We start from the raw sequence: 19,084 nt of genomic DNA on the forward strand, positions 1-19,084 counted from the left end.
ATTAAGGTCCGGGGTATAAGTTAGGAAGATCGAACGTCTGGAACTCGTCTCTCCCTCTGTTCTAAAACAGGCTCCTACTAATATGTTGTCCCTATTTTTCTACAATAATTGGTTATGATCATTCACAATGTTATTGATTTAATGCATAATGTCACATAATTTGCAAGTAGTCAAACACACTCGGATGCAATATGATATAATATATGATGAGATAAATCTGGTGATGTATGGTGGGTTTGAGCATTAAAGTTGCCCTACGTACCGTTCATTGTGGGATTTGAATCCACTCCCGGATCAAAACCCTACGTAGTTCTGACAAGTGTCCCTTCCTATGTGGTCAATTCCAATAGGTGAAGGGAAAAAGAGTGTTGAATAACTCAAGACAAGGTTGGTAATAGGTCTTTAACTGACTTTCTTTTGTGAATCAGATCGCTCCATCAAGGTTGTGGAAATCACCCCGATTAGTGACACCATAAAGTCTTTTGTGAAAGACAATTCAACAATAAAATGTGTCCCGATTGACGACTTTTGGATTGACTTGTTTCTGAAAAGAAAGTTGTTTTAGACTTGGTGATTTGCTCATTTTGGATTGAACTTCACTCTATTGAGGATGGATAGTAATGTGTACTATTTGAATGGGTTTTGAGGTAATGTGTTTGGGTTTATAAAATTGACCAGATAAGTTGGGACACTTGATATGGCCTAAAATTGAATAATAGTTTCATAATAGAAATCATGTCATACTAGATTGAGAGTGATTCATTATAGGTAACAAGACTTGATGATGATAGGTTTTATAGGTGGGTGAATCACTTCACAATCCTATATGACTAAATTTCCAATTTGACCCGTTTATTCAATTCAAGGTCATAAACCATAAGTCACTAGGTTTATCTCATGCAAATGCGAAATGATATATGGATCAAGCATGCAAAGTGATTTAACCAATTTAATATAAAAAACACTCGAATAATTTATTATTAAGAAGTGTGCATAAGATAATTCCTTTATTGTTTTATTAATTTGATGGTGGAACTTTAGTTTACAATTGCCATAAGTACAATAAATGTTACAATAATCATAATTCCTATCTAATGAGCAGCTTCAAGTCTTGATCCCTTCGCCTTGAACCATGTTGCCTTGATTAGTCTTCATATTTCTTCGCTTTGGATGTTTGGAAAGTAGGGATCTAAGTAAACAAAACCTATATTTTGATTTATTTAGAATTTTCCACTTTACTTAATTCAACCTAAATTGATTTTAGGTAAGTATAACGAAGTGGTAAAGGGTTTGGAGTATTTAAAAATACATAATCTGTTATTTAAGAAAAATAGAATTTTATTTTGGGGAAATCGAATTTTATAAGAGAAAACCAATTTTCCTTTAAAAAAAAAAAACTGTTGAGAAAATTACATCTCGTTGAACTTTAAATTTGGTACCATGACCTCCCGAACTCGGATTTGAGCGTTTAATACTTTTTTGGAAAGATATAAGATTTTTATTTAACGTGTTAAAAAATGGATTCAAAATAAAAAGTAAATAATTTATAAATAATTTTTCTTTAAAGATGCTCCTTTTTGAGACCTTGAAGTCAAATTAAATTATAAATTAATTGTTGGAAAACAAAATCACGTTTTTATTTTTAAAATGGACTTTAGAAACATTTTAGAGTTATGTGTATAAAAATCTCAGATTTTAAAGTTTATTTAATATTTTTAATAAAATAAAACTTATTTATTTGAAACTGTCATTTTCAAGAAACTGTCTTCCTAGATTTCTGTTTTTGAAAATATTCTATAAAATTGAATAAAAATCGTGTGGAGGTGAGAGAGGTCAATTTAGGAAGCTTAGTATTTTTTCTTTCTATGATATTCTTTGATATTTTCGAAAATAATAATTTAACCTGGTCGAATTTCACCAAATAAGAAATCGGAACCTGAAAAAGACAGTTTTTCTAGTCTGAAGTTTAGGATTTATTGTGATTTTTCTAAAACTTATTTTTGAAAAATTCCAAATGTCGTGGTCTTATAAATACTTCAAGTTTCTGTAAAAAAATTATTTTGTGAATTTTGAAAAGTGACGATATTTTATATAATTATCAACCAAATTGACAAAAAATGGAAAATGAAGTAATTGGCTAGTACTATAGTTCCACCATCTTTCTCTTGAATTTTCTTATGCACCTTCTCACTTTAACTTCATTTTGAGAAAAATATATTTTTTTTGGTGATCAACATACATAAATAAAAAACACACTTCACGTACACTCACTCTCGAATCTCGCCCGTGGTCGGTCAAATTCTAGTTGGTTTCCAAATTAGGTAACCGGCACGTATAGTGCCCTAACAGGTTATAGAGCACACATAAGAAAAGAGTTAGTAATGTATGAAAAAATAATTGGAATTCACAAAAATAAAAGGAACAAGAATATTACCTTTGGCTCTGACTAGCAATGTTTGAGAGATTAATCCAAATGATCAATTGAAATTAAAAAAAAGTGACTGCAAAGTGAATTGTCCAAGAAAATTAAATAACTTCTTTTTTTGATTTTCTGAATATTGATATTAATTAAACTAAAAACTTATTTTTTTTTTTGATTTTTTTGATTTCACTTTAACTAAAACTATTTTTTGACTTGAATGAACTATATTTTTTCCTTTTTTACTGGTTTTTTTAGAGAAAGTGAGTGAATGAGAGCTTTTTTTTTTTAGAGAGAGAGTAGAATGATGGGGGGTTGGGCCTCTCCTAAGTGAGAAAAGATGATGGTATTTATAGGGGTGGAAGGGACTAAGTTGCAAATAAATAATAGTTGAAGGTTATACGAAATAAAAGTAGATTATTAGGAGGATTTTGTGAATAAATAAGCAAATTTGAGTAATCATGACTTGATTGACCCATAACTGCTTTTGTTTTATTTGCCAAACTGATAAGTTATACTTTCCTTGAGCTCAAACGGGCTGAACAAGGTACGCGTCTTAGAGAAAAATAAAGACCATTAGCGTCGTCGGCTAAAGAATGTATTTTTGGGTCATGATAGATCAGAAATAAGATGATCATTTTGGAAAGAGGTTATCGTTAAAAAAATACGCCGGGTGTTAGAAATGTAGGCCCATTATTACGAAAAGGGCGTCATATGAAAATTGGTCATACGTTATTTTCTTTACCCGAGGGCTCGTTTTAATACTGCATATTAACAAGGTTGTCGTCACATTGTTAGAACAATGACGTACTCCCTCCGTCCCGGAATACTTGACCTGTTTTCCTTATCGGGTCGTCCCTTAATACTTGACCTGTTTCTAAAAATGTAAATATTCTAACAATATTATATTATTTCTCACTCCACCCTATTAACCCACCTACCCCCTACTCCATACAAAAAATAATTAAAAATTCAACCCCTACTCTCCCCCAACCCCACCTCTTAACCCACCTCCCACTAACTACATTAAAATAATACCCCACTATCAACTATTACCTATTAAATTAAATAAGTCAATTCAAGTTCCTTAAACTCTGTGCCGGTCAAACCGGGTCGAGTATTCCGGGACGGAGGGAGTATTATACTATATCTTAATAGTAATAGTACTTTTGGGAGATAGTACTTCTCGGGAAGCATTATTTTAGAAGCATTCCTTTCATGGTGTATTTTCCGATATGGATACCACTCTTTTTTTTAAAAGCGCCTAATACATCCCATATTAGTAGTAGGGAGACTAGTGGTTGTAAAATATCAGTTTCAAGATCAGAAGAGAGAACATAATAAACAAAAGTACGTTTATCATTTATGTCTAATACATGAACCTTCTTTTCTAAACAGATCGAAAGATGTTATCTCAAAACTTACACCTTGGTAAGTATCATTTGTAAGTATCATTTATTGATACTGTACAAGGGAATCATATCAGTTATTTGCAGTAAGGAATCACTCAACCGATTTACGGATGCAAGTTCATCAAAAAAAGTGACTTGAAAATTGTCTCTGCAGCTTTTCAATTTAATTGCTCGTGAAAGAGCATGTGATGTACTTCACATACCACCTAACCACACCTGATATATCATTTGATGTATCATGATTTTACAAATCAATGGTTTATCAAACAAATTTGTTTTGTCCTTATTAGTTTAGGGGAAGGGGAATGTACACAGGTGTAGATTTTTTCATTTTGGTCTTAATGTAGTTTGTCTTTTAGGTAGGTAGTTAGATTAAGTTTGTTTTTTTTTTTTTTTTTTTTTTTTTTGCTATTTGTTTTATTAGTTAGTTTATTGGTTTATCTTAATTTGGTTATTTGGCTATTTGTTGGCTATTTAATTTGGTTATTTGGCTATTTGTTGGCCATTTGGTTTATTGGCTATTTGTTTTATTTAAGCAAAGTCTTTCAGGAGTCCCTACGATATCTTGACATGACCCAACCACATTCTTTTTATCGGTGAACTTGTCTTTGCACCTAACCGTGCAACAATCATCGCCACAACTATCACATAGACCATCATTTGCATTGCATCTCGGCGCCGCCGGTGCCGGCGGAGGCGGAGGAGCGCAGTTGTAATAGCAAGTGCAAATTGGGGGCGTCAGATCACACTTTCCGGTTCCTGGTCCGTACAGTTGTGCACATCTTGCTTCACAATTAGACTCACTCACACATTTTCCTAGTCCTATTTCACAAAGCATGGAATCCGTCTTGACCATTTCCATCATAATTTCTGCACCAATTAACATAAATATAAATTAACACTACGTATTGCGTGATAAATCTGCTCAGTGGTTGATCCGGGATTTTAAAGTAGGATGTCGTCAATTAACACAATTACAGTGTAAAGCGAAGGAAAACTATCAAGAACAATAAAGTTTCTATAGTTTTTGTTTATATTTGTGGTGTCAGTGGCTCGCCAGATCCAATGAAGTTTCGCTACTAAATCTTCCTTGACCAAGTGTAAAATAAAGCAAAGGTTTTTTTAGTACGGGCAAAGATGATTTGGTAACGTAAACTTAATTTCCAAGAAATATATACGTTATGAAATTACCTTATTTTACAAAACATATACGTTATGAAATTACCTTATTTTAATTTAAGATTGTCTCATTATCTTTCTCATATCTGAATTTTTCTAACACCGATCAAGTTTCTCTATAACTTTTTGGTTAGGAACTAAACAAAGAAAAACAACGATGATGTCATTGAAATATACTTTTCACACATAATTGATTTGCTTAAAAAAATTATTTCAAACCAAACACGACCGTACCCTAATTGAAAATCGATGATGCACAGGCCCGGCCATAAGGAGGTCTGGTCGGACCTACAACACCGGGCCCAAAATTTTGGGGCCCAAATTTTTTTTTTTAACCGGTTTTAAAGTTAAAAAAAAAAAGAAAAATTAGCATCTTCCTTCTAACTTCCCTCCCGTGATTCCAGTGAAGTTCTTCCTCAAAATCTCAAAACTCAATAACTCTTCAAATTCTCTCTCCTTCCCATTCTTTGATTTCCCAAAAATCAGTCAATTAGATAATTAATTTCCTTAATTATCTCTCCTAAAAACCGAATTCTTCTCCTACAATTATGAAAAAATTACCGTTCATCTTCGTTTTCAAATCTATCAATCAATTCAATTCATTTTCTGAGAATACCCACCCAAATTCGTGGTGTTCAACGGACAAATTTCATATATTTATATATGAATCAAGATTCAAGATCTATTCATCTACAATTTCGAATTCTTTTCAATTCAAAATTTCGAATTCTTTTCAATTCAAAAGAGGGGAATTGACGAATTGGGGAAATTCGTAAGAAACTGTGAATTTGGAAGCCGGGCCTGAAGGCTGAAGCATCTGCAGGAACTCAGGAAGGCAATTTCGGATTTCTTCTTTTAATCTTTTTCTTCCGTTAATTCGTTCTTCGTTTGGCAAGGAATCCAGGTTATATCTTTCTGACTTTCTTTAATTCTTTCGTTCTTCGTTCTTGGGTTCTTAATGATTTTAATCTTTTATATTTTTATAATTTTATTGCTATAATTTTATGTATTTTTGAATTGTTGTTTGATTTTTCAATGCTGAAATATTTAATATTGTATTTGTAATAAATAAATAAATAATGCTTATAGTTAATAATTGCGCTAAAATTTTTTTTTTAGGGGCCTCATATGAGCTTCGTTGATAAGCTTAGCACCGGGCCACCAAATTGCCGGAGCCGGCCCTGATGATGCACATGATAAATATCAAAATACTTATTGATTTTTGTGAACCAGATTTATTAAACATATTTAATTATTTTGGATTGGATAAAGTGATCAGAAAATACGCCAGTAAATGGATGAACGATGAAAGGAAAATTGAGGACACTACAAGAATTTGTATCTTTAACGACAACCTAATTATGACGGGTTAAAAATCCCGTCGCAAAAGTCTTTTGCGACGGGGCTAACAACCCAACAAAGACGGAAACAACCATCGCAAATTAAATGTTTTTTATAACTAGTTAACGACGGGTTAAAAATCCAGATGAAAGATGAAGCCCGTAAAGGGAACACGTGCCACCATGACATGCAGGACTTCCTGTAAGTAGTATTAATAAAAATATACGGACTTACAGAGTTACCGGTCCCCGGAGTATCATTATAAATTTTAAATTAAATATATGTAGTAAAACAAAAAAGAAAATTATTCTACAAAATTTGTAATATGGGAGTACAAATTGATAGAGATGTAGAATACCTGGTATCAGTAGGAAGACGAAAATGAGAGCCAATACACATGAAAAATAGTGAGCCATTTTATATGTAAATTATATGCAAATATCAAATATAACCAAAATATGGTGAAATTATGTATTCTTGAACTTGATTTATATACGAGTTGTTCTTAATTTGTAGGGTGTTAAAAAACGTGGTGTAATTACTGTATTAATTAGCCATCAATTCAATAAGGTCAGCACACATACATACATGCATGCTTTTTAGTACTACGTCCGTTTACTCGAAAAAATATCTATTTGCATGCATTTTACTCGGCTGGGTAGGTCTTTTATAAGACCACCATACGCATAAGATCGTTGATGTCACATTAAGAATAATAATAAACGATAAAAAAGTGTAATTATTAATTTGATTAGAAAGTATAACTATTGATTGATTATAAATTTATATTTAATTAGACATAACTATTTAATTAAAAATATAATTATCTATTACATTATACTAAAACAGACACCGAGAACATAAATGCTAGTTAGGTAATTTGATATACTTTCCCCAATTCCCCTAACAATAAATATTTATTTCCATATACTTTCCATTTTCCCATTATTTTCTGATTATCTCCCTTATATAATTATTCCCTTTGTTTTTTTATTTTTTAAAATATATAACTTGGACCAGCACAATTATCAGTGTATTATTTGACAATTAAATATCTCTAATTGTTTACTTATATTTGTAAAAGTTATAAAATATTGAAAATATGTATTGTGGATAAACCAACAACATTTTACAAAATAACATTTGATTTTTATATATTTGCAAAAATTTATGTCAAATTTAGTATATGAAATTATGCATATAGTCAAAGTTAAAGTGATGCATTTATGAAAAAAACATAGGGAATATATACTTAAAATTTTCACTATTCATGTACGAAAAATTAATTTTGACAATTGTAGACATCAAATTTTGATCCCCAATTTTGTATGATCCTCTGTCAAGGAAAATATTTTTTTAATATAATTTTTGCTCGAGTTTCTTTGTTCATTACCTCGGCGGTAATGGTAAGACGATTTAAGGAGTAACAACGGTAGTAATTAAAAGTCCGAAAATATTAACAATAAAACAAAGACGTTTTATTTTAATGCCCAAAATCCTTACAATGTGTACTTCTAATCTACCAAAATAGCAAAAAATCGAAGCACAAATCGAATCGTGCGCATTTCGTGTCGGAAACCTCCAAGCTTCACTTGTTCATAATTATGAAAACCACGAGCGCCACTAGTAGCACAAATAACGCCATGAGCAAGTTCAAATACAAAGTTTGCATCCGAAAATGCTCATCGAAAGGAGAAGGAGGTGGCTGATCTTGGTTGTTGGGAGCCATGGGTGCCGTGAAAATGGAAGATTTTGATGTTTTTGGATAAGGTGGAGATAAGAAATAAGTGGTAAGTGGTGAATTGGATAGGGGTAATCTCCTTTTATAAAGGAGTGCTCCGTATTCCGTATTGTATAATATACTTTGATTCTACCGTATAATACGTCAACACGCTAACAATAACTTAATTCAAGTTTGTTATGTGTAACGACACGCAAAAATTATGTGTCTATCCCTTATCCAATATCACTACTTAAGGTGTTTTGTGTAAATGTCTAGGGTCGTACAAATTTATATGTTACTATGAGTGTGTACCCGAAAAAGATAAAAACTCCAATTCATAGGACCCGGAATAATAACGTACCATGACCGGGTTAAAAGTTTCGCCTTAACAAACTAACAAATTTAACATTACTTACTACTAACGTAACAGTACCAACATACGAGACCGACTAATTACAACAAAACAATGCAAAAATGACTTAACAAAAAAGTAAACTATTAACTAATATAAAATTAGTTACTAATTTATTAACTACCTAATTTATTAACTACCCAGTTTGCTTATGCCAGTTTGATTGTTAATTTATTAACTATCTAATTTATTAACTATCCAGTTTGCTTATGCCAGTTTGATTTATTAACTACCTAATTTATTAACTCAAGACTTTGCTTATGCCAGTTTGATTGTTAATTTTTGCTTTAAATTTAAACTAAATTCTAAAGGTCAAAAATAATAACAACAACGATATTATTGTTTTTCTATCGGAATTGCTTTTAAGTTTTAATTTCATGTGTTTCTAATACTACCTTGGTTTCAAAATAGTTGCAATATTTTGCTCTTTGCACTATTTATATAATCTACTTTGTTTATTTTTGGATCTACTATCTCCATTTCTGAAAGTTCTTTACGCTTTGGAAAATGTGTCCAAAGTATGAAAACTTTGACCGTAAACTCTCACTATTATATACATCAAAACGTTACATTATAAGATTTTGTTAGATTGGTCTCAGTATGCATTTTCAGAATATCAACTTTTTATAATTTTTTCACATACGAAATTGAATGTCTTAGTAATTAAATATTGCATTGGAGTCCGTGCAAATAGTAACTGTAAAGATCTTTTTGAAACAGAGGTAGTATACTTTAGGAAAATATATTCAGGTAAGAACTTGTTAGATTTTCCTTAATGTATATTTTGTGAAAATCAATTTTTTATAATTTTTACAAACGATAATTAAGATATTAATTGTTCAAGTTATGCATTGACAAAATGACAAACGTGAAAAGACAAGTGGTGCAACTAAAAAGAAACGAAGGGAGTACAAAACTTTATAACTGATATTTTTAGTTATGTATTAGTGATAATTTGATATGACGGAAAATAATTATAGAGACGAATTTAAAAAAATCTCATATGACTATATTTTTCTTTATGTATAAACTAGCAAGTTGGTCAACATGGTTAAATGTACATGTGCATAGTGTCAAAAATCAATATGGTGCATTAGAGGAAGTTTCCAATTCATTGTCCATGTATATATTATAATTCCATGCCTCTTTAAAAGTGGAACACTTTAAGAATTTTATGATTATCAACATACAATATTAACCATTAATAATTACCTATTCGTAAAATTAGGCAGGGATAATTCCTCATTTATGCAATCTAGATAAATGAAAAGTGTAGAAAAATCTAGAAAATAGGATACAATCACCATAAACATGTTATATATGTGCATGAATTGAGAGGTGGGCTAGTTAAGAGAGCTCCCACAAATATGAGGAGTAGAAACTAGGGTTCTACCAAATATATAAGTGAGAGACATAAGCTCTCGCAAATATTGTTGTATAATTCTTGTTTATGTAATCAATGATAAAATACAAGTTTGATATATTATCCGGGTCCATCAAAACTTCCGCGTGCGTCCTCAAATTTCTATCAGTTTTACTATTTAGACGTTTGGTTTATGAGATCAGGTCCAACCTAATTTTCGTTAGATTAACGTACTATGTGAACAACTTAAATTGCATGTGTTTTGTGGTGATTAGTTGTAATAACACAATTTTTAATTTTTATATATCCACACACGTCTCATGTACATAAAAGTAGTATTCCTCATTGTACAATGACTATATATCCCTTCAAAGATTTCATAAGTTAGTTAGCTAATCACGATTTTTTTATAATAAATACATTTTTGTATAAGCCAAAAGTACTTCGATGAGGAAATTGGTATATATGGTTAACAAAATAACTTTCATATAAGTTATCCCTATTCAATATCAGCTTATGGTTAGCAAAATAGAAAAATTAATTTTTTAATTTAAAAAGTCAAATGAAGGAGAGGGTATAATAGGTAGTTTAAAGTCGTCTCTTTATATAATAGAGATATAATCTTCTATATTTGTTTTTGATGGGAATTATGGAAAGTATATCGGATAACCTAACTATATAATAAGATAAGATTTATTTGCCATTTTGGTGCAATATTTCCAAATTACAATAAAGCATGTATGTGCATTGAACATATTGATTTGGTGAGATACTCTAATTAATCTGGTGATTAAGAAATATCTATAATTTCCTAATTATAATTATACACCAATGATGTGAAATCCTAGATAGAACATAGAACTATATAAATCAAGTTCAAGGAAAACATATTTTCACTATCTACACAAAACTTGCATAAAATAGTAATTTGTATCGCTCTTGTTATAAAAATAAATAAGACCAAAAGTATTATAATGGCTAAGCATTTTTCATGTATATTTGCTCTTATATTCGTCTTCCTACTCATACAAGGTATACTACATCAACTAGTCCTCCCATGCTAAATATTTTGTAGAAATTTTTTTGTTTGTTTTTTGCCTATATATAATGATATACTGTCATTGTTATTTATTATTTGCACTATTTAAACTTTTAATTATACACAGTGGTGAATTATGAACAATTATACGAGGGAGACAATAGAAGAATTAAACAATATAGTATGACTTATACACAATAATACTAAAAATTAGCCACTGAATACACGTGCTACTTACCTGATCTCATGTCACTATATTATTGCGATTTACGTATAAAGAATTTTTTTTAACCGTGTGGAATCTTATCAAATTCGTTTCAATATTTTTTTTATATTTTATATTATTTTGAATGGTGCAGAAAATATGACGGGTATGGTTAAGGCAGATGCTATATGTCAAAAAGGACTAGGAGAATGTAAGAATGATTGTGATGCAAGGTGCACACAACTGTACGGACCAGGTACCGGAAAGTGTGATTACACCCTGAAGCCACCGCTTTGCACGTGCTATTACAAGTGCGGTCCTCCCTCTGGGCCACCGTTGCCGCCGGTGGCGAAATGCCATGAAAATGATGGTGAATGCAGCCTACAGAGTTGTAATGATGATTGTTGCACGACTAGGTGCAAGGCCAAGCTCCCCGGAAAATTAGAGGTGGTTGGTTCATGTCAACAGATCATAGGGACTCCACAAAGACTTTGTTTATGCGATTTTGATTGTTAATTTTTACTTTAATATTACACAAATTGAAAGGATTGCTAATAAAACCATTTTTCTGATTTTTTGAAATCTATTTTGGTGATCACATTTATAGTTTTATGAGTGGCTAAGGCTGCGTTCTATTTACCTGATTTCCACTTATTTTTTCCGAATTTATCTTATCCGAACTTAACATAACTTATTTTTTTCTGAAATAAGTGGAAATAAGGTGAAAAGAACAAGGCCTAAATGAGTAAATTATACGTTCTAATTAAATTATTGTTACAAAAATGGTTAGGCTTGCTAAGGTCTCGGTGGCCGGACTGGTGCAAACTGCAATCATAGAACATATTAGGTGCACCCTCTCACATTTTCCCCTTATATAGGAGGAGAAAATGTGAGAAGGACCACCCGTAAACATAAAAATACCATTGGGTGCAATGGTACATGGTGCATTAGGGTGCACCTAATAATTTTCAGTACAATCCGATCCTTGGTCGGGCAGGACAAAACAACATGCCGTCCAAAAAACCGAAAAATTGGATTACATAATGTTCCATAAGAAACGTACCGAAAAAGTATCATAAACGTACAGTAACCAAACCGGTAAAAATAACGATTAAGCAGGTCGGTAACCGTCAATTGAAAAAACTAAAATACTTGGTTTTTAAAAAAAAATAAAAAAATTTAGGTGTAGATAACGGAAACCAGAGTGTTCATCGTTTCCCCAAAATTCGATCGATAGAAAATTTAGGGTTTAGGGCTTGATTTTTCCCCAAATTAGGTGTAAATAACAAAATTATAAATTATTGCAATATACAGACTTTATACAACGTTGTATCGGCGTATAACAGTTTTTTGTCCGTGCTAGCCCAATAAGCTAAAAAATCACTCTAATTTGTAAGTGCTTCTTAGCCCATTAACTTTGTAAATTTTGCAACTTTGTAATTTTGTGTGAACTTTGATGAACTTATATAACTTTGATTTTTATTTGGACTTAGTTTTGCTTGACATGATCTTCAATGTTCAAAATATTAATAGTAAAGCGATAAAAAAATAAAAATAAAAAAGATGGAGTAGCGGTTTATGGTTAACTGTTCAAACGGTAAGAGTACAGTTGATGAAAATACCGAACCAGACCTTTCGGTTACTGAATCAAAACATAGTTTCGGGACAGTTAACCACCCACAAACACCGTACCCCTCGTAAAGCTACAACAAAAAAAGATATAGATTGTATATGTAATGCAGTCTACTGATTGAAGACCAGTACAGTTTTCGCTTCACCATAGTAGAGCTGCAGTGAATCAGTGATAAATAAATTACATGACTAGATACTAATTTGGCATCTCTAGTAGTATAAAAATTGATTTCTCGAGTAATTTGACCTCACCTATGAATACAACGAAATTACACAATAAAGTTCCTTAAAACTGAGTTGACAAAGAGAGATTAGAAGTACTAAAACAAAGCCTTCTGTGATTTTTCTGTGTAATCATCAAAAGACCTGTAAGCACAAGGATCAACATCGATGAGCATCTTCACTACATCTCTCATTGTAGGACGGAGAGATGGAAGCTTTGTAGTGCATAGAGTGGCAATCTTCAAGACTTTCATCATTTCATATTTGGTGTACTCTGATACTATCTTAGAGTCCAGAACACGATCAATCTGGTCAGTTTTCTTGTCATTTAAGCCACTTATAACCCAATCAACAATGTCCCTTCCTTTGTACAGCTCCTCAATTGGTCCTTTTCCTGTCAGCAATTCAAGAAGTACCACCCCGAAACTGTATACATCGCTCCTTTCTGTGATCTTGCATGTATACGCTAGCTCTACATGGGGTTCAAAAAGGTTAGATAGATGTGGATTATTTTCAAAAACTAGCTATATAGAAACAGGACTTATGTTACTTGGACAGGTGGACTAGGGTACATGTCTAAGGCCTTGTTCTCTTCAACCGATCTGTTATGATTTTTCTAGTTCTGGTTTGAATGTTTTCTATGAGTGCTTTTTATTTTGGATGATGATAAAGGTCGCAAGTTACGTGTCGGAGCTTAATTGGTACATATAGGCGCCACTCGTCATCAGAATATTTTTACTATCAATGCAGGTAAATAAGGTAGTCGATATAAAGAAGGAAACAAATTAGAATATTAAAATGTTCCTACTTTTTTTTTTTTGAAACATTAGAATAGTTAATATAAGGGAAATATTTTAGTTTCCAATTTAAATCATGACACATAAGCATGTCATGTGTGACACGGCTTAAATGGTCGCATGTTGCGACCTTTAACATTTTCGTTTTACTTTTTCTAGCTTGGTCTGATTTTTCTAATCTGGTTTGAATATTTTCTATGAGTGTTTTTTACCTTTTCTGGTCTGGTTTGAATGTTTTCTATGAGTAATTTTTACTTTTTCTGGTCTGATCTGATCTAATAAGCAATAAGAATAAAGTGAAGAGAACAAAACCTATGATACAGTGAGAGTTCCAAATGTCACAGTATATAATGCAGTGGGAGTTCAAAATATCACAGTATATAATGCAGTAAGAGTTCCAAATATGTCAGCATATAATGCAGTTATATATTGAGAAGATTAAGAACTTACCAGGAGCAAGATAACCATGAGTACCAGCAAAACAGCTAAACTCAGACACCTGGGAAGAATCACAAGTAGCTTTAGCTATACCAAAATCTGCAATCTTTGGCTCATAATCCTGATCAAGTAAAATATTGGTTGATTTTATGTCTCTGTGAATAATAGGAGGTGAACAATCATGATGCAGATAACAAATACCCTTTGCAACTCCTAAAGCAATGTTGTATCGCTTATTCCAATCTAGTTCTGGTTTCCCATCCTTGATTTCCCGGCGAAGAGCTTGAAACAAGTTACCCTTTTCCATGTACTCAAACACTAGAAAAGCAGTGTTTCCTCTGAGTAAACAAGCATACAGCTTTAATATATTCCTGTGTCTAATATTTCCCAATATGTTCATCTCTGCTGATATTACTTTCAGAGAAGTCCCCTTCCATAGTTGCTTTACAGCAACTGTTCCACCATTCTTCTTCTTCAGCTCCAATCGGTAAACCTTTCCTGCACCTCCATTTCCAATCAAATGTTCTTCCTCTAAGTTACAGATTTCATCTGCATCAAACTCCAAATGGTGAAAAGATTCAACTTTCCATTTTTGATCATTTTCAGAGCAAGTGTTTGAATTATTAACCTTGTAGTGTCTGTAGTTTATGAGCAACAGAGTGGATAAGATCAGAATAAGGAGAGACAAAACAGCAAAAGTCGCTATTAGTTTATTCGACAACAACTCTTTCTTGTGTGTTTGTTCACCAGTGCACACTCCTATACCATAATTTACAAACACTTTTGTGTTCTTGTCAGCACACAGGCCCTTGTTCCCGCGAAAGGAATCATTGCTTCCAATATCTAACAAATCGGGAGGAATACTTCCTGATAGCTCGTTGTCTGATACATCGATCAAACTCAATTTCAACTTTCCAAGACTGCTTGGAATTGAACCCTTAAGCCTATTTCTTGAAAGATTTAGAGAGTTCAATGATGTCATTTGAGCAAGTGTAGTAGGAATGTTACCATCTATCAAATTCCCGGCAATATTGAAATCAGCAAGCCTCGTACACTCACCTAGCTCATGTGGAATTGAGCCAGTAAGAGAATTTCCTTGCAATTGTAAGGATGATAACTGCTTTAAGGATCCGAGTTGAGGGGGAATCACACCAGAAAATGAGTTATTACTCAAATAAAGTCTCTCTAGTTGAGCTAGTTTTCCAAGTTCTGATGGAAGAACACCAGAAAACCTGTTGTTCTCCAACATTAACTGACTCATGGAAGCTGAATTCCCTATTTCAGGAGACATCTGACCTGAAAAATCATTATCACTGAAATCCATTATGTCTACATTTGGCATTGACCATATACCACTTGGAAGTTTCCCTGATAAACGGTTCTGGTTGATTCTGAACCTCACAAGTGATTTACATTCAGCATAGGAAGCAGGGAATTCTCCATTAAACCCATTTTCTAGAGCAAGCAAGAACTGCAGGTTTCGGCTTTCACACAAGTACCTCGGAAATGGACCAGTGAAGTTATTTTCTGAAATGTCTATGCTAATCAATGGAGAGAATCTACCAAAATTTATTGGAAATTCCCCTGTAAATCTGTTCCTGTAAATCGAGAAACCTACGAGATTGCGTAAATCTTCAAAACCGCGAGGAATTTCCCCTGTAAACTCATTCTCATAAAGCTGAAACACTGTCAGATTCTTCATATTTGCCATCCCAGGAGGCAACTTCCCAGAGAAATGATTAGCTGATATATCAAATTCCTGCAGAAGAGTCAGGTTTGCCAACTCTGAAGGGAGTTCTCCTGTCAAATTGTTAGCAAAAAGCTCGATCTTTCTCAGTTTTCGCAATCCAGAGATTGATTTAGACAATATCCCAGAAATCCTATTTCTTGATAGATCAAATGTTTCAAGATCTTTCAAACCATATATTGATTCCGGAATTTCTCCTACCCTCTTGCAGTTGGATAAGAACAACCAAGTCAGGTTCTTCAGATTGCCTACACTTTCCGGGATTCTCCCTTCATTGAAAACATTATTTGCCAGACCCAAAGAGACTAATCTTCTCAGACTGCCAACCCAAGCGGGAAATTGTCCTGTTAAAAAGTTACCTGAAAAATCCAGCACCTCCAAGTTACTTAGACCAGAAAGATCAGGAATTCTTCCAACCAACTTGTTGATGGTGAGGTTCAGAACCTTGAGATTTCGGCATTGGCTCAACTGTGGTGGAATATTCCCAGAAATGGAGTTTGATGGTAGAACAAGAAATTTAAGTCCTTGTAGCCTACACAAAGAAGGCGAAATCTCGCCTGCTAATGAAGCATTATCTAGATGAATCCCATTCACACTCCCAGTTTGTGGATCACAAGACACTCCAGAAAAATCACAAGGAGAATTGGAAGCAGTCCAAGATGCAAGGTAGTTTGATGTGTCTTTTAGGTGGGATTTGAATTCAAGAAGAACAGCTTTTTCGACCGTTGGTGATGCAAAATTTGGCGGGAAATAGGAACAAATGAGGAGCATGAGAAGGATAAATTGATTTAGGGTGGTTGCCATTTTTGTGGGTAAGACAATAAAAGGGCTAGAAGGCTATTCAACAAGAATGATATAGGAGTCCATAACCAACTTCATGAGTACCTGGTAAATATATGGGAATACAAGAAAATTGATTAATAAAATTATGATACAACTGAATTGAAGGAATTGAATTTTAACTTTAAGATAACTATTGCATGAATTAACGGTAAGGCTCCATACATTTGGATCTTCCCATGCGCTAAATAGCGAGAGCTTTGTATATTGAGTTGACTGGTTGAGCAATACAAATTACAAATGAACGTGAGAAATTTGAACTTGAGACATGTAAAACAATTCAAACATAAGCCTTCAGGAGTTCAGTCTAACAAAATAAGAACTAAGCCGAGACTAAATTGGTTGTAGGATTGTTATGGTTGTCGAACGGGTCGTCCGGGTCGGGTTATAAAAATTACTTTTGGGTAGGTCGGGTCGGGTTATAAAAATTACTTACAGATTTAGTTTAATTCGGGTCGATCACTTTCGGGTTCAAGTTTACAAATGCTTGTTCAAGACCTAGAACTTTCGGGTACGGGTCGACTCAACGGGTTGAGATTTTAAAATACGTATTATATTTTAATTAATTTGTGTAATAAATATACCAAATATGCGCATAAATTAACAAAATTTTATACACAAGTCTATATTTAGTTAAATTCAACCATAAAATGGCTTTTAATTCAAATCAAAATCATATTGCACCTAGCAATAGTAACGTCTTTATTATGTTTAAAATTGCTCACATTCTCATTTATTACTATAAAGATAACGATTTTCAATCGGTCGGGTCAAAAACGGGTTTGGCCGGGTTTTGACCCATTACTTTTCGGGTTCGAATAAAATCGGATTACGGGTTACAAAATCTTGTTCAAGACCCAATATTTTCGGGTCGGTTTTTGGGTTGGGTCGATTTTTGACAAGTCGTGATAGGCGACAACATGCTAATATAGGTTAATATACGTAGTACTCCTCTGTACCCTCCTGAACCAGCACCTAGCACACGTTAACCAGCTCAGTTACGCAAGTTTTCGCTTGAGTCACTCACAAGCATCTTGCAGCTGATTGAGCTCGATCCTGTGACTTTGCAAAGTCACGAGGTGAGTTCCCACTAACTCCACCAACTTATGTTGCCTAGTACTCCTCCATAAAGAAGCCGTTAAAATGTGACATAATTAATATAATGTAGGGTTTTGGTAAATCAGGGGTAGAAAAGTTGAAATCTTTCTTAGAAGCCACTCATATAAGTGAGTGATCATGATATGGGGGCCATTTTCCAATCAACAATCATCATTATTAATTTATAAACAAAACATGCATGACAACATTGACAATTCACGAACATGGTATGTACTTGCTTTCTAAATTACTCCATTATCATAATCCAATTCAAGCAATCAATATATAACCAATAAATAAATAAAAACTAAATCCAAAAAATTAAATAAAAAATACCTCAATATTATTGAACGGGCAGTGAAGAATTTTGTTAGTTCTACAGTAAATACTCTCTCTGTTTTCCTAAGTGCTACTCGCTTGTTCTGAAGCTTCAATGTAGGATCAAGAAAGGTTAGAATAATTGAATGTAATAGTAAAATGGGTTTTAGACTTTTAGGTTGTGATAAAATGAGGAAGGAAGGGAGGAAGAAGATGATATAAGAAAGAGTGGGGTTATGGAAAGTGGTAAAATGGGATAACGTCTAAAATTTTGGCAATGGGGTTAAAGTAATGGAGAGTATGAGGGGCCTTTGATTATGACTTGGACAGTTGGACCCCCCAAATTAGTCTGTATCAAGTCATCTTGATTGAGAATTTTTTGTCCATTTTCGAAGGTCATTATTCCTTTTTTTAATTCCCTATTTTTGGTAGGGAACTTGAGAACATTGTTTGTTTCGGAGGTTGTTTTTTCGGATATCAGATATGTGTGGCAATACACATATCAGCTAAAAGACAAATAGCTAAAAGACAAAAAAGGAAGTACCATTTATGTTAAAAAAGTACCATTCTGTAAAAAAAAAAAGTACTCCCTCCGTCCCATAATATAGTGCCCGTTTGACCAAAATCACGGTTATTAAGGTAAAGGATAACATTGATAATAAAAACAATAATGATTTGTACTTTCAAGATAAAGTACATGTTAGTTGGCAAAAATGGAGAGATAAATTATAGATTAAAGGTGTGTACATAATAAATAGGCCTAAAAAGTACAAAAATCAAGCACATGGGTTGAATAAAAGTCAAAAAGTACAATTTTCAAAGTAAAAATTAATGGTTTAAAATAGAAATAGGCACATCATTTAGGGACACCATTTTAGGAAAACAGACACTATATTATG

At 32.9% G+C, this 19,084-nt stretch overlaps 2 protein-coding genes and 1 long non-coding RNA gene across 5 annotated transcripts; 1 reads left to right on the forward strand and 2 right to left on the reverse strand.

Moving 5' to 3' along the window:
• Nucleotides 1-994: 994 nt before the first annotated feature.
• On the reverse strand, nt 995-2,873 carry LOC130467161 (uncharacterized). The gene is made up of 2 exons (XR_008927322.1): nt 2,435-2,873; nt 995-2,342 (listed from the first exon to the last, which is right to left on the reverse strand). It is a non-coding gene; the product is annotated as an uncharacterized lncRNA (long non-coding RNA).
• A 7,846-nt stretch (nt 2,874-10,719) lies between these two features.
• LOC130467162 (defensin-like protein 182) lies at nt 10,720-11,643 on the forward strand. The gene is made up of 2 exons (XM_056835593.1): nt 10,720-10,881; nt 11,248-11,643. Exons 1-2 carry the CDS (start codon nt 10,824-10,826, stop codon nt 11,607-11,609), a joined length of 420 nt encoding a protein of 139 aa, XP_056691571.1. The 5' UTR covers nt 10,720-10,823; the 3' UTR covers nt 11,610-11,643.
• A 1,154-nt stretch (nt 11,644-12,797) lies between these two features.
• On the reverse strand, nt 12,798-18,447 carry LOC110786011 (receptor protein-tyrosine kinase CEPR2). 3 transcript variants are annotated; one of them, XM_056837693.1, is made up of 4 exons: nt 18,204-18,446; nt 16,935-16,985; nt 14,195-16,814; nt 12,798-13,419 (listed from the first exon to the last, which is right to left on the reverse strand). In XM_056837693.1, the coding sequence occupies exons 3-4, from the start codon at nt 16,731-16,733 to the stop codon at nt 13,046-13,048; spliced, it is 2,913 nt and encodes a 970-aa protein (XP_056693671.1). In that variant the 5' UTR covers nt 16,734-16,814; nt 16,935-16,985; nt 18,204-18,446; the 3' UTR covers nt 12,798-13,045. The 3 variants fall into 3 exon arrangements, with proteins under 3 accessions (XP_056693671.1, XP_021846214.2, XP_056693672.1); XM_021990522.2 differs by lacking the exon at nt 16,935-16,985; XM_056837694.1 differs by lacking the exons at nt 12,798-13,419; nt 16,935-16,985 and having other exon boundaries at nt 14,195-14,303; nt 14,384-16,814; nt 18,204-18,447.
• Between the last annotated feature and the right edge of the window lie 637 nt (nt 18,448-19,084).

The sequence above is a fragment of the Spinacia oleracea genome, chromosome 2 (genome assembly GCF_020520425.1).
Source record: "Spinacia oleracea cultivar Varoflay chromosome 2, BTI_SOV_V1, whole genome shotgun sequence".
NCBI lineage: Eukaryota > Viridiplantae > Streptophyta > Magnoliopsida > Caryophyllales > Amaranthaceae > Spinacia > Spinacia oleracea.